Here is a 15,978-nt window from a genome sequence, read left to right as displayed (position 1 = left end):
CGCGCGCGCACACACACACACACACACACACACACACACACACACACACACACACACACACACACACACACACACACACACAACCCAACCCACAAATACATGTGGAGGTTTCAAGCAACTTAAAGAAGTCCAGACGCTTTTCTTTGAAAGCTCCTTTGACTACGATGACCTGGATGACTGAGAACCTTCACAGACATGTGGAGGTTTATGTATATATTTGAGCCTGTGTGGATTAGAGCAGCGGTCCCCAACCCCCAGGCCTCGGACCGGTACCGGTCCGTGAGTCGTTTGGTACCGGGCCGCGAGAGTTGAGGCTCAGGTGTGAAATGTATAGTTTTCAGAGTTTTCATCGGTTTTCAGCGTTATTTTGTTATCGTTTTTATCGTTTACTCGGTTTTCCTGGGTCTTTTCATGTGTGTTATGAATAAATTTTCTTTTTTTCGCTACTTTTATTTTGTTGTATTTATCCGCGACACCTTAAAGGCCAGTCCATGAAAATATTGTCGGGCATAAACCGGTCCGTGGCGCAAAAAAGGTTGGGAACCGCTGGATTAGAGAAATTCCAAAATAAATGCAAACCTGTGAACCCAATTCTTGCTTTTCAAAGTCATCAAAGATGTATGCTGTAGAATCAGTCCACTCTGTTCAAAGAAATCAATAATACTCGGTGTCAAGTCTTGAAGACAAAACTGAATACTTCCGGTAAAAATGCTCAAAATAAAGCCACGCGCCCGCTACAATCGTTAGCCATCTCGAGCTATTAGTTTGTTTAATATGTCAGTAGAGTAATTAATTGCCGTGATAAATATGTGTGGATTTTTTTAAAAGTATCAAGTTCGGGAGACACACACATCTAGATGCAACACAATGCTCACTGATTCAAAGTATTTTATTTTGACGTCAAACTCGCTGAGCTTCCGGTGTTTTCCCCTCTCCATCCGTTCAACTTGACCTGTATCCATAGCAACCACAGTAGCTACAGGGCCCTCTCTCAGAGCATCCCGTTACTTTACGTGAAAGCTAAGAGGCGGTATGACAGCAGTAGCTCATGGAGGAATAAAGCCGAGCAGGAAATAAGAGTCGCTGGTTTTTGAATATATTTTTTATCATTTGTGTTTTAATTTAATTCGCTGTATTTTTTGTTTTGTTTTTTGTTAAATGTTATTGTTTCGAAAGACATGACTCCCTCACAGAAAGCACGGTATGGATGCGAAGGGGGGCGTAACGCTAAATTAAGATTGTCAGGTGAGTCTTTGGTCGGGCTGAATCGAGTTTACGTGCAGCTAAAATAATTTAAAACTGAGTGTCTCAGCCAAAACTTTGAACTACAAAAGTAGGTGGGAAACATTCGCTTTTAGCTACTAAAAAAATACAAATATTATTTAACTAAAATCTTAAAGACCCTTTTTTTCATAGAAACCATTCTGAAACGAGGTAAGCTTTAGAAAACGTTTTTATGTTAATTGATATTAATGGTCTCTGATATTCATATCCTCATATATTTGGGGCTTAATTAATGAGATTAGTAACACCTGTGTTATAACGTCATGCTAAAATGGCTCTTTTGAAAAAGGCTAGCCCGCAAAGGGCATGAAAAATAGTTAACCTCACAATATATATGGCCTAAGCTCAAAACACACACACACACACACACACACACACAGAAAAAAGGCTGATTCAGTCTTCTTTGACTGGTCACAGCTGGCTCTTTATGGGACATGAATGTTTTTCTGTGTCCACTCTGAAAAGCTTTTTGAGTGTGTGTGTGTTTGCTCACATTTGGGGGAGGGGGGGGGGGGGGGGGGCTGCTCATGTTGAAGGTAAAGTCTTGTGTCTTTGTCCGTTGTTCTTTGTGTGGAAACAAAACATAAAACCCACAGCTCTGCTGACTGAATGGATAGCATCTCTCTGTCTCACCGCATTGCCAGAAAGTGAAATGTCAAAGATGCTGTGTGGGTCTCTAATGATTCATTAATCATGCAGATTTTGCTGAGCCCTAAATAGGTCACACAAGCTTTTGTTGGTGTGGGTGTGTGTATATCTGTAACGGCTTTTCATGACTTAAGGAAGCCTAAATAATTCAGCCGACGGGGCAAGGTGCTTGAGGAATCTCAAATGGCCTTTGGACTCTGTAGGATGGAAAACACTCAAATCTGATCAGCCGGATTTGCTTTCACACTCACACAGGCTCACAGGATGAGGAGCGGGTGTTGTGTTACTTATGAGTTTCTATTGTATACAAGTCTACAAGAGATCTACCAGCCATGTCAACTTCAGTCAGTGTTATAGCACACATTCATAAATCCAACTTGGTTTCCGTGTTTGTTCCTCTACCCCTCCCTTTGCTTCAGGTCCTTCTGTACCCATGTCGAAACGTCCAGTTGGGGTCCCCCAGCCCTGGCCCATTCACCCTCATCCTGCAGAACATGCTCGCAGGTCCCACTTTCTTCCTCCACCTCCTCCTCTCCTCCCCCTATTCCACACCCGGCATGCAGAGGAGAGCGCTGAGCGGCCTCATCTGGTCACCATTGTCCGCCCATGTAGCCAAAGCACACTACGGAAGGTGAGCTAAATGTTGACTGTTTTTGGTAGCTCTTTAAAATAAGGCACAATCTTACTAGTGCCTCACAGACTATTTATGAGACATGTTATTACAACCATTTTTGGATTAAAACGATATCAAAAAATCCCCTGTGGTGACTTTAATGCTTTCTATTTGATAATAATGCAACACAATGATGGCTTGATTCATGGCAACTCTTCATCAGAAGTGCTCATACAGTCCACTGGAGATGTTTATCTAATGAAGAGAAGACCCAATAAGATAAAGGAAGTGTTAGTAGAAGAAAAGAAGGGACACTCTAAAAGTGATTCTTATTAATAGCTTAGAATCAACCTGATTTATTAACCACTTTAAAGACAATATTGATGATTTATAAATCCCTTCTAAAAGTGATGATTTGATGTTTTCAATTTCTAAGAATATAATTTAGATGGGATGAATTTCCTAACCTAACAGTGATTTTTGTCTCTGGGCTTGCAAGGTAACAGTATTGTTGAACCGCAGGGGTGTGGTGTCCTTTGAGCAACTGCTGTTGGATATCTCAGAGGCACTGGGATTTCCTCGCTGGCACAGAGCTAGAGTCACACGTCTTTACACAACTCATGCACGAGAGGTGAGGCCCAACCATGACCAGATTATCTTGAAAAAGGAGCAGGCAAAAATGTGCAGAAGGCGCCCCTATTAACCTCCTGCACCCCACACATTCAGTATACAGTTCAATGTAGAGATTTGTGGTCATTTACTCCAACCTCAATTCTGAAAAAGCTGGGAAACTGTGTAAAATTTAAATAAAAACAGAATGGAACGACTTGCATATTTTATAAACTGAACATTTATTTACAGTAGAGCATTGAAAATATATAAAATGTTTTAACTCAGAAAATGTACCATTTTTTAAGATCAAAGACATCCAACACAGATTTTTTTTTGCCCTGCCTCTTGCACACAGAGATTTTTCCAGAATTTCTCTCTGAATTTTTTGACGATGTTATGCACTGTAGATGTTTGGATATTCAAAGTTTTTATATTTTTAGGTTAATTTTTACTATTTGATAATGATGTGTTTTTACATTGTTCTGAAATTCTTCTGTAATTTGTTAATATTTTTTGTTATAGATGGTTGAGCCATGTTACTGACCTGATCACAATTAACCTAAAGTTCTAAATTATTCCTCTGGCTGTTTCTTTTTAGTACCACTTAGTTTTCCAACTTTTGAGATGTGTTGCTGCTATCAAATTAAAAAAAGATCTGTTAATAAAATACTGTATAAGGCTCTGAGATTTGCAAATCATCTCATATGAATATTATTTATATTTGGCACATATTTCAGACTTTCAGACTGAGGGGGAAAATGTGCAACTATAAAACCCCATTTGTGCAAGGTGCACAGTTGTTGTTTTTTTCTTTTGTGTTCAAAAATGTTTTGAATGGTCTGATTTGGACACAGAGAAAACATATTTGGACATAAAGCAGTATGGTGTGTATGTAAAAGTGACAAAGACTGGGACTAGGGGTTCCAGGTCTTCAAGACCGTGTTAGGCTTTGCTGTACTCCACAACTGACTGACAAATGAACCAATATAAACTTAGCTAAGCATAAAAGATATTCAATGTTTTCTTTTCACAATAAGTTGCACATTTTTCACAGGTTTAATCTGAGAAGCATCCCTCACAGTTTGCTGTGTACAATGTTGAGCAAAATAATGCACATTGATAGTATATTTCTCAGACAAATAAATCATTGCACAAAATCTATTAACTTTGCTTTTATAATTAGCCAGAGCATTTTAATATAGGTTGCTACAGCCACATAATCACAGTACATGAAATTAAAAGAGGTGGAAAAGATCAAAAAGAAAAACATGATTTTATATTAAATATAAATATTTTAGCAGCCTTATGAAATTGATAGAATTTTTGCTGCAGATCTGATGTCTGTGAGTGTGTTTTTTTCACCACTGTCTCTGTCTATCACAGGTTAAGGGTGTGTGTGATTTTTTCCGAGGGGAGGTCGCCTTCCTGGCTCTTGGTAAGGCTCGTCCTGAGTTGAGCAGTGTGCAGGAAGCTTTGGAGGAATTATTTCCAGAACATTCACATTACCGATCAAGTGCGCAGCGGGCCTGGGAGAAGAGACTAAGGCCACCGCCAGATAAAGCAGCCAAGGCTGACAGTGGGTACAGCGAAGGGACCGACAGCAGTGGGACTAACCAAGAGACATGCCAAGACACAAATACACATGCCAAGCCTTATACTAATACTCACACATCTCAACATACAGACACACATGAGGCAGACAAATATAATTCTGACACACAGAAGTTTCATAAAAAGAATTCATGCAGAAAATCTGTTCACCTTCCCAACCACCTGCAGAGGCTAAATGTGAGGGGAGGAGTCAGAGTGCATCAGCCTTCTCTGATTGATCCTTTTAAACATGAAGAGGTTCCAAGAAATGCAGACATACCATCTCCTGCACTTTGTGAAAACTGCTTAGTGAGAAGACTTAAACATCAGAGTCCACAACCGATCAGTGTGCTATCAGCGAGGGTCCCACTTCCTCCTGTGTCAAAGAGGCAAAAAGAGCAGGAGGCAATAAAGCCGGATATCTATAACAACCCATCATCTCCTCGACCAATCAGCAGAGATGAGGAGAAGAGCCATATTCAAAGTGCAGCTCCAGACATTGGTGAAGCTCTTAAAGAATCACAGAATAAAGAAACCTCTGACCCCCCCACCGATGGCAGAGACGTCACCCTGACAGACATTGAGCAATGCTACGAATTTGGACGTGTGGTTGGAGACGGGAACTTTGCGGTGGTGCGAGAGTGCCGCCGTCGTGACAATGGTCAAACCCTCGCCATCAAAATAGTAGAGCGGACCAAACTGATTGGTCGAGAGCACATGATGCAGAATGAGCTGAGTCTCCTGGGGAGTCTGCGTCACCCTCGCATAGTGCGGCTGTTCGCTCACCACCACACAAACACTCACTCCTATCTGGTGATGGAGCTGGTGAGTGGAGGGGATCTGTTTGAGGCCATCAGTGACCGGGGAAAGTTTTCAGAGGCAGAGGCAGGACTGATGGTGTCAGATGTGAGTGAAGCTCTGAATTATATCCACTGCAAGAGCATCGTCCACAGAGACCTCAAGCCAGAGAACCTCCTGGTGGGTTTCAGGGTAGTGAGAATGATTGTTGGGTTCTCAAGGTCTTGTGTGTAAAAAATGGTAATCAAGCATCTTTTTTTCATTTTAACATAATACTATTCAGGGTTTTCCCTGGCTTAAAAGGGGTCCTTAAGGAGGGTGACAACAAACATTAACACAATTGGGCCCCTGGCAAAAACACTTTGTTAACTTAGTTAGCAGAAGTCTGCCTTCTCATGTTATTTATGTTTCACAACATACATATTGTGTAACATCAATAATTACACCAATGAGACACCCACACCATAAAACCTAACATAAGTCAATATTAGTGGTTTAAAGCAGTGCATAGATGAGTTGGCAAGTGTGTGACACAATACATGCGTGCTAAAACAAAATGAAAATAACTCAAATGAAAGGATACTTCTGCAACAAAACACATGCATGCACACAGCAAAACATAACATCAAATAAAAGTACAAAGTATATTTTTTATGAAATCAAAACAGGTCGGTCATAGTTTTGTCGCATGCCCATCATGTTAAGTAACATTTGTTAAACTAATACCTTTCTAGATTTGTGGTTAGAATACAAAAATTAAAAAAACAAAACCCCAAAGCAAATAGATACAGTTTAATAATAATGAATAAACAGAGATAAATATAGATTTAAAAAAAAAACACTGCTAAAAGCAGATGGTAGTTGAGATCCTTTATGTGTCTAGTAATCTTAAGTCTAGCAGATAAGACTGAGCCTAGAACTGAACTTTGTAGTACGCTACACAAACTGAGGTTAGAAGGAGAACCGCCACAAAATGACTTTAGATTATAGCAGCTATTCTTCAAATTTTTCTCCCACCAACACTCAAGTTTGACACACTCTCTGACTTCATAAACCAAAACAGCCACATCAACACAAGTGTGCTGTCAGATCATCATACAGGTATTATATATAATGTCTGTAGAGTAAGAAAGTGCAATTATTTTTTAAACTCCAAGATGCACAAAAATGTCAACGGGATAAATATTTTGATGACCTCAAAGACTCAAAAAATTCAAACCCAACTTTGCCTCCATGGCTCACTCCGTCTGTGTTTTATTTCACCTACTCCCTTTCTCAGATAGAGCAAGTCGCTGCTGGCATCTGCAGGCTGAAGCTGGGAGACTTTGGTCTTGCCATGGTTGTAACTGAGCCAGTCTTCACCATATGTGGCACACCCACATATGTAGCCCCAGAGATCCTCTGTGAGACAGGTGAGGACTTTATGTGACTCCTCTGCCTGAATTTGGGTTGCGTTTTGTTATTCTGAAAAGTTGTACTTGTTTTTTGACTGTCAGGTTATGGTGTAGCAGTGGATGTTTGGGCTCTGGGTGTGATTCTCTATATCCTGGTGTGTGGCTTCCCCCCATTTCGCAGTCGTAATCGTGACCAGGTAGAGCTGTTCCAGCTAATAAAGCAGGCACAGCTTAATTTTCCATCCCCCTACTGGGACCCCATATCAGAGGGTGAGTTAAGTATAAGTGTACAAGTAAAAGTAAAAGTACTCGTGTAAAAGTGTAAAAGCAAATATGTGTATACACACATATTTACAGCGTGTTTTTTCTCTGTGTGCACTCGTGTGCAGAAGCGAGAGGCCTCATCCGAGCTCTCCTTCAGCCGGACCCCACCGTGAGGCTGACAGCAGAGCAGACCCTCCTGCATCCCTGGGTGAAAGCAATGGCTTCAACTTGCAAGCAGAGGGCGCTCACAGACAAAACTCCGAGAGACACAGAAGCCACTGAAGGAAAACCAGAAACAGTCCAGAAACCACCTAAAACAAACACAACAGAATCACTGACAGACAAAACAAGAAAACGCGCCATCAATGAGGAGAACGCACTGAAGGAGCTCGGCAGACAAGATGAGAGACAAACAGCAATGAGCAGTGGAAGAGGACAGGATAAGAACAAACCAGCAGAGCAACATCTAGTGGAGGCAAGCCACTTATCCCCACAGGACGGAGAGCACACACCCTCAGAGGCTTCGACTGGTCAACATAAACCAGAGGCTGCCTCTACAGATAGACGAGAAACACAGTGTCCAAGTCCAAAGCTGCTGAACTCTAAATTCAATCACCTTGATTCCCCCACAGCAGCTGAAACTGAACTTCTACCACAGATTAAGACACAAGCAAAACAGACCAGAATGCAGACACCTACAGGTTCTACACCTCCAACCAACCCATCCTCCACCCCTGCTTCCTCTCTGCATCAACAGAACTTAACTTCTGCACCGCAAAACCATAACAAACCAGACGCACATGCCACCACCATCGCCCACCCTCCAACTCTGTCCTGATGTTACTGTCAATCTCCCATTTGTGTGATGAGATCAGGGTCATTAATTTCATTGTTCCGGACAATACTGTTGATTTCTTGGCAGCTGAATCCTTCAATGGCCTGCAGATGAAGCGATTTTTACTCTCCTGGGGATGAATATGGTCGGATTAATGAGGCTGGATACATCTCATAAATGTATGTAATCCATTTATCCTGCAATCAGAAACTAATCACCGTGTTGTGTAATGACCAAGTAATGACCAAAGCACTGTCTGTGCAATACTGTGAGAGAAGGATGGAAAGGAAAATAGTGAAGCGCAGTTTCTGATTTTTTTTACATGCTGGTGCATTAAAAATGCATTTTTTTAGTCAATTTTTGGTATTTTTTCTTTTTCTTCTGCAAATTATGGTTAACTTTGAGAGTAAAAGGTCATGTATGCCACTGGTTTTAGTAGTTATTTTTAGCTGTAAGCTGAAGCTGATCCAGCTTCCTTTTATACTTGATATACTTTTATACTAGATGTTCTTTCCTAGAAATCTGTCTTATTTATCTAGCAACATTAGTTTGTTATCTGCTCATGAAATAAAAATATACATACATTTGTATATTATTTGTCCAAATAAATTCTGTTGGCAATACAGTGTGTTGGGTGTAACCAGCTTCTGTAAATTTGAGTTTATGTTACTGATCCTGTGTGATGACAGACAGCCATCTGTGGCAAATGGGTATGTGGTAAGCTCAAGTAAGTAATGAAGATTGCCCAACACCGCTAACAGGGTGAGCACATAGGGCTACTGGGTAAAGTGTGTGTACATAGCTGAGTGGGGCTGCAGGCCATTCCACACAGACCAAATAAGGCAGATCTGTGTGTCCAGTGGGAGTGGTTAGATCTGTCCCTCCTGACTGCAAACAGCTGACCTTCTGACATCCTGCCCACCCCACCCAAAGCAGCCAAAGCACAGGCATAACACCCCCATCCTTTACATATGAAACCCTCCCAGCCCTCGGTGCTCCTCAAACAAATATCTAGGACATGCAAACGCTTATAAATGCTTATGGCTTCGTAGTGGTAGTTATTCGAGCACTACATGTTTAGGGCTGAATAATTTATGTATCCTTAATAAGCAACATCAGATGAACCCGGTTTGATAGATTGCAGCAGGGATATAAACATCGAGTCGGCGTACCAGAGTACCGGAAACGAGGTTATTTTAGTCAAAAGGTTTTGATAAAAGTTATATTTATTTGTTTGTTACACAGCAGTCTTATTAGTAAATATGTTATCACGGTGTTATAATATATACAGTTTAAATCATATAGAGCATGTGTGCTTTGGTGTAGTACCCTAATTTCGTCGCATATCAGGTTTTAGTCACCTTTCAAGCCCTGCCATACGCTGACCCACAGGTGCACACTACGCATGCGCTTTTAAAAACTCTTTAAATACCCCAAGTCATCTGCCACAACAAAACATTCCGCTGTCAGCCCATTCACGGCTGTGCTATAGTAGTTACTGGCGCATAAGAGGCCCTGGCAGAGACAGACAAATATTTACTTTCATATCTGCGTCTCTGCTAGTAATCTAAATCGAGAACCTGTCTGAGTATTAACGAAATTGACCTGGAGTCGTAAAAGGCTGTGTGGGGTGAAGTCGGGGGGAGACGGACAGGAGAAAAAAACCCCCCAAAAAAACAAAGATGGCTGTGTAGCTAGAGAGACAAGTCCCAACGGAACTGTCTCCAGCAGCAGCTTTAATCACCGACACGTCCCGCGAGTCCCGCGGACAGTCAGCCGGTACCGGAGCAGGGACGCAGGGAGCAGCCGAGCCGGGCCCGCTGGTGTTGTAAGCCGCTGTCATTGCGAGTAACGGCGTCGAGAGAGGGCACCAACAGCTGAGAGAGCCCGGGTTGTTTTTGTTCTGCCTGGGCAGAGGGAGAGGACTGCTGTGTTTTTGTCAACGTAGCTAGCCGCATAGTCTGCTAGCCTAACTGTAAGTCACCCCCCTCCCCCAAAAAAGTCGACATTTAATTTATCAGATAGTCGTGATTACATTGTGCACATGCTGTCGTTATTATTCATTAATTGGCGTGTTAAGATACAAGTTTGTGAATGTAGGGTCGCGTTAACAATAAGTTGGCCTGCATTCCTTCCTGACTGCCGAAGCGCTAGCATAGCTCACGTTAGCTTGCTGTCAGCTGACCGTTAGCTTGACAGGTGGTAAGCTAACTCCGAGCTAACCTGCAGGTATTTCGGGCTCAGCCTGGTCGCGGCAGGTACATAACAGGCTTTTCAAGAAAGCCACCGTCATGTCTTCACTGGAAGAGCGAGACGTAGGCGTTGCGGCCGCCCCTGGCTCCTCCTCGGCCGGCCTAGGGGTCGGGGCCGTGGGGGTAGCTGTGGAGGCTGTCGCTGGGGTCGCAGCCATGCAAGAGGAGGTCGCGATACGTCGAGAAGGGCCCGAGCCAAACCCAGACGAGCCACCCAAGAAGAGGGTGAAATTACCCGAGGGAGAGGCAGGGAAGCTGGAGGAGAGACTGTACTCAGTGCTGTGCTGCACCGTGTGCCTAGACTTGCCCAAGGCGTCTGTATACCAGGTAAACATGTTGTCAATCACAAATCTGGCCCCCTCCACCCACCCCACAACCCCAAACAAACATCAGCACACCAGCTCAACCTCATAATAGAAGTTGCCCATGTGTCCCCAGCCCTCAATCCCCACTGTCAACCTGTTGAATGTGTTGGCCAGCTCCATTTATTTTTAGTGATACTGGATCCGACAAAGGCCCCAAGTGTCAACAGCAGATTGAGCCATGAGGCCAAGAGACCAGACACAACCAGGCCAGGTGGTCAGCTGTACTGGCTCAAGTTTATAACATAATACTGTGAATTATCCTCAGAGAGAGAAAGAGAGAAACAGAAAAACTACATCCCCAACCCCTCATAAGACTCCCAAAACCTAAATCGGAATAATCTTTTGTCCTTTCCTTGATCTTTACCCCAGATTTCTACATAATAACCCCAAACTTCTCTTGTCAATGTCAAAGGAGCACATTTGCTAAGTCAATCATTGTCCAGGTAGTCATCTGCATTTACATGCCTGACTACACAGTGTTAATCTTTAACATTTATCGGTAATATAAACACAACGCTATGTTCTTTCAATACATAATATTCTGCACATGCATCCAGATATATTGTGCTAGGTTTGTTAAGCCCAGTTTCACACAGAAAATGACATCATTTATGTAAAAAGAAGTATAGTTTCTTCTTTGAGTTATAATCTGTCAGATATTTCACAGAAAGAGGCAGACAGCCTGTTCAGCAGATATAGCCAATTCAGTTTTACAACTTAACCAAAATTATAAATAACCAAACATTTAAGCAAACGTGTTGAATGGTTTTACACTAAATTATTTGTTGTAATATGAATATAAATTAAACTGACCACTCTTTCATATTTATAAGTTGTTCCAGTTTATTATTTAAATAAACCCATGTAACATATGATCTGTTATTTCATTAATATTTGACACATTTAAGTCAATATTTATTCTCTAGGTTTCTTCCTGTTTAACAACATCACAAGATAATTTATCACTTTCCTCAGACCTTCTGATTGACCCGTCAGCATCTTGTTTTTGTCCTACTAGTGTACCAATGGACACCTGATGTGCGCTGGCTGTTTTATCCACCTTCTGGCTGATTCCCGTCTGAAGGAGGAACAGGCCACATGTCCCAACTGCAGGTAAACCAGCAAATAAAATGCCAGTGTGGATCCCGATTTTGGGGACCGGTAAGTTAAGCTTAAGGGTGACATAAATTAAACGTGACTCGTGAAAGAAACGCAAAGGGGTATGTAACGTCGCATTCGCAGGGAGATGATCAAACAAACATATAATATATATGAGGATCAAAAGAATTTGGATTTATAATATTTAAAAAAAGAAAACATAGATGTTAATAATCGCTGTATGTGTGACAATGTTCATACAAAGTTTAGTGCCACCTGTGTACCCAGCTATTATGGATCTACAGTCATTATAGTGAGAAGAAGCTGCTGGAGTAGATCCAAATGTTTAGAAAACATGCTAAACAAAACTATAACCAGCGACATTTGCTGCTTAATATTTTATATTTCATCTTTTGCTTGTTAGCACTGGGCCTCTTATAAGAGAAACATTCTCACGGTTGAATTTTTAATTAGGTTTATTGAAGCATGTTTGTCTGACATCTGAATTTTTGCACAAACACAAAAACACCTTAATTAGTTTTACTCAGCCTTATAGTACGCTTGGCAACAAAAGACATAGTACTCAGTGGCTCTTGGCTTTACTTTGCGTCAGTATATTCTACATACCTCAAATCTTAAATATACCCCTGCCCTGAGGTGTGATTTATGCTTTTTCTCCCTGTTTGTGTAGGTGTGAGATCAGCAAGAACCTGTGCTGCAGGAACCTCGCGGTGGAGAAGGCTGTCAGTGAGCTGCCGACAGACTGTACCTTCTGCCTAAAACAGTTCCCCCGCTCCAGCTTAGAGAGACACCAGAAAGAGGAGTGCCAAGACAGGTACACACACACACACACACACACACACACACACACACACACACACACACACACACACACACACACACACACACACACACAGAATGACAGTTTTTCCAAGTTTTGCAGCACTTGTAGCCAGAGAAAGTGAGAAATGAGTTCCAGCCACTTTTCTTACAAAAGGCCCCAAAAGCATCAAATGAAGTGGGCTCAGGAGAGTAAACATACGGACATGTGACAGTAGCATGATAGTGTGTGTGTGTTGACGCGCTGCAGGATCACACGGGGTTAATGTGGTGAAGCAGCTACTCCAGAGGAGAAAAACCACTAACATGATTACAGACTGCACATTATCTTGTATGTGATACTCATGGCTCCTTATGAAGTCCTATGGGGTTGTTGCTATAGCGATAGGTGACCCTGCTTAGAATACTGGTATCTGTGCGAGTGTTGCTATGACGACTGCCGTTTCGCCAGGTGTTATTTTTTTGTTGTTTTTTTTTCTTTCCCCTGGTCGGGTCACACAGAAAATGACGGCGGTCTCCCGCGAGGAGGCGCTGACGTTGGCTCGTACCCTCGGGGCCGTTTGCTCATTAAGATATGAAGTTTAATACGGCATAATTACAGTGCATGATTACAGGTGTTTTTGTTGGGAATCCTTTTTAAATGTCCGCGTAGGCCAAAACTTTCCAGTCAGAAGGTTGACTTATGTAAGCATGGCTTCAATTAGGCGTGCCTCGTTGCAGAGACTAACTAGTACCTTTCACATTACTAATAGCGCGCGTCAACATGTTCTCGCTGAAAAGCACCGCTATAAAGGATGTAGCTAATATGAATACATGCATTTATTCCTTGTGGTTGGGTCTCATCTTTAGTGCAGCATTAATTTTCTTTAGTTCCCAGCGCACATTAATTAATACCTTTGGTGACTGTAACGTCCAATCACTACACGTGTCACGCATTTATCACAAAGGACCTGTGGAAAGGATGTCGTTTATGTACACCCACGCCTTTGCTTCCTTTGCGCTCAGCTGTTTCCCCACCATTATCTTGCCAGGGTGACACAGTGTAAGTACAAGAGGATCGGCTGCCCGTGGCAGGGTCCTTTTCATGAGCTACCAGCACACGAGAGTGAGTGCTCACACCCCACGAAGACTGGAACAGAACTCATGGGAATACTGGGAGAGATGGACCAGAGCCACCGCAGAGACATGCAGCTGTACAACAGCATCTTCAGCCTGCTGTGTTACGAGAAGATTGGGTTTACAGGTAACCCCCCCCCAAATAAATAAATAAATAAAAATAAAAAAGAGGATAAAATTGTTTGGTGATATCTGTGCCTGTAATTCAGTTTTTGTCCTCATCACAGCCTTTCTCCTCCTTTCTAATTCATGCTGCATTTGTGTATCCACCCAGAGGTACAGTTCAGGCCGTACCGCACTGATGACTTCATCACTCGTCTGTACTATGAAACGCCGCGCTTCACTGTCCTCAACCAGACGTGGGTGCTGAAGGCCCGCGTGAACGACTCTGAGCGCAACCCCAACCTCTCCTGCAAGCGCACCCTCTCCTTCCAGCTCATCCTCAAGAGCAAGGTACACTCGCTACCCACTTACTTTATTTTTAGGTTTCTTCACGCTTGCTGGATTTCACTCTTCGCCTGATGTGGTTTGAATGGAGAGGTTTGGAGACACTTAAGGTCCTGGAACTGACTTTACAGACAGATAATCAACTCTGTTACCATGACTCTAACGTGACTCTTGTACCATTTGTGCAAGAGACAAATTTCAAACAGTTTTGGAAAGAAGAGAAGAAGAGGCTAAGGGGATATTTGGTTTATCATGGTAGATTAGAGTATTCTCAAGGTACTTCTGTTTGAACACAGACGTTACCATGTGCGCTTCACATTACTGAAACTCGTCAACCATTTTGGGCTGCATAGAAAATTCAAATGGTTTCTGAAAGATGAGAGCCAAGAAAAGAGCGTTACGGGTTTAGGCAGATTGGTTGTACACACAATGATTGTTATTTAAAACTTCAAGGGAAGTCTACATTTATTTAGTTTTAAAAGACTTTTGGTTAGAAGAGACTAACCAAAAGGTTAGAAATAAGGCAGGTTAACAACCCCAAGACCCTTGTCTAAATGCACAGAGAAGCTGCGGTAACTTCAGTGTCAGTGGTCACTGGGATTGCATGCATACAGTCTCATAAAATAAGGCTTAAAAAATGGCTTCTCCCCACACATGTGCACATTTTCACAGCATTATGGCTGCCTTTACAGTTACAGTGAGACATGCCTGAACAGACCAAGAGTGTTTTTATGTGTCATTTTTTTACATTTTCTCTTTTTTGTGAAAAAAGCAGCAATATCTAAAATTACCACCAGTTATTGCATTATGAGGGCGAGGAATTCAGTTATGGAGAAGAAAATTTGAGGTAATAGAAGAGCCCATGGGCATTTCTGATGATAAATGTGTATGTCAGCGATACTTTGAAGTTGCTTATTCTCGCCAACCGACTGATCAAAGTTCAGAGATTTTCAGATGAGTTTTCACTGTAAAATTTGAGCTCACGAGCTGGAGCCGGCCCCCTGCTCTAACCTGGATGTGTCTCCACAGGTAAACTCGGTCCTGGAGTGCTCCTTCCTGCTATTGAAGGGCCCCTACGACGATGTGTGGATCAAGCCGGTTATCCACCACCACTCCTTCAGCAACGACACCAACGAGACCGACTACGTCCCGCTGCCCATCTCCGACTCGGTGGAGTGCAACAAACTGCTGGCTGCCAAAAACATCAACCTGCGCCTGTTCATCTTCCAAGTCCAAAAATAAAGAGGAGCGAGAGAAGGAGGAGGAAGATGGAGCAGGGGTGGGGTGGGGGTGAGGGGTCAGAGAGAGGATGTGATGATTAAAGAGAGACACCGCAGAACCATTGATACCTCTTAACACAAAAACAAATACATGAACACACACCTTCACACAGGGTACACGCTTCCACACACACACACACACACACACACACACACACACACACACACACACACACACACACACACACACACACACACACACACACCACTAATTACACATACCTCCTTTTGCTTTTAAAAGATAGTGAGACCCCTTGCCCGAGAAAGCTGTGAGTTGCTATAGAGATGGGTGGGCATTGATATGAGATTGTGATGGCGGGGGTGGAGCCTGCGAAGGCACGGGTGGGAATGTCGGCAGCAGTGGAGGAGCGGGAGGGGGCGGGGGGAAGTTCCCAAATGTTGGTGTGTACCTGTGGTTCGTGAATGACCTTTCAGTTCCTGACACCCACAGCCAAAGGTAGCACACACACCAACCGAAACAGGTGTGGCTGTTGTGTGCACATGTGTGTGTGCATGGGTGAGAGGGAAACAGAGTTGTGTGG

General features: G+C 42.8%; 2 protein-coding genes across 3 annotated transcripts; both read left to right on the top strand.

Annotated features, from left to right (window-relative positions):
• The first annotated feature begins 281 nt into the window (after positions 1 to 281).
• dclk3 (doublecortin-like kinase 3) lies at positions 282 to 8,663 on the top strand. Its single transcript, XM_026157036.2, has 7 exons — positions 282 to 1,245; positions 2,352 to 2,563; positions 3,045 to 3,176; positions 4,541 to 5,725; positions 6,825 to 6,957; positions 7,042 to 7,209; positions 7,329 to 8,663. The coding sequence occupies exons 1-7, from the start codon at positions 1,179 to 1,181 to the stop codon at positions 8,039 to 8,041; spliced, it is 2,610 nt and encodes an 869-aa protein (XP_026012821.2). The 5' UTR covers positions 282 to 1,178; the 3' UTR covers positions 8,042 to 8,663.
• A 955-nt stretch (positions 8,664 to 9,618) lies between these two features.
• zftraf1 (zinc finger TRAF-type and ring finger containing 1) lies at positions 9,619 to 15,623 on the top strand. 2 transcript variants are annotated; one of them, XM_026157043.2, is made up of 7 exons: positions 9,619 to 10,013; positions 10,268 to 10,617; positions 11,674 to 11,768; positions 12,445 to 12,588; positions 13,625 to 13,836; positions 13,984 to 14,162; positions 15,186 to 15,623. In XM_026157043.2, exons 2-7 carry the CDS (start codon positions 10,330 to 10,332, stop codon positions 15,396 to 15,398), a joined length of 1,131 nt encoding a protein of 376 aa, XP_026012828.1. In that variant the 5' UTR covers positions 9,619 to 10,013; positions 10,268 to 10,329; the 3' UTR covers positions 15,399 to 15,623. The 2 variants fall into 2 exon arrangements, with proteins under 2 accessions (XP_026012828.1, XP_026012829.1); XM_026157044.2 differs by having other exon boundaries at positions 9,871 to 10,013; positions 10,283 to 10,617.
• Positions 15,624 to 15,978: the final 355 nt, after the last annotated feature.

The sequence above is a fragment of the Astatotilapia calliptera genome, chromosome 22 (genome assembly GCF_964374335.1).
Source record: "Astatotilapia calliptera chromosome 22, fAstCal68.1, whole genome shotgun sequence".
Lineage (NCBI taxonomy): Eukaryota > Metazoa > Chordata > Actinopteri > Cichliformes > Cichlidae > Astatotilapia > Astatotilapia calliptera.
This window is presented reverse-complemented; position numbering and strand designations above follow the sequence as displayed.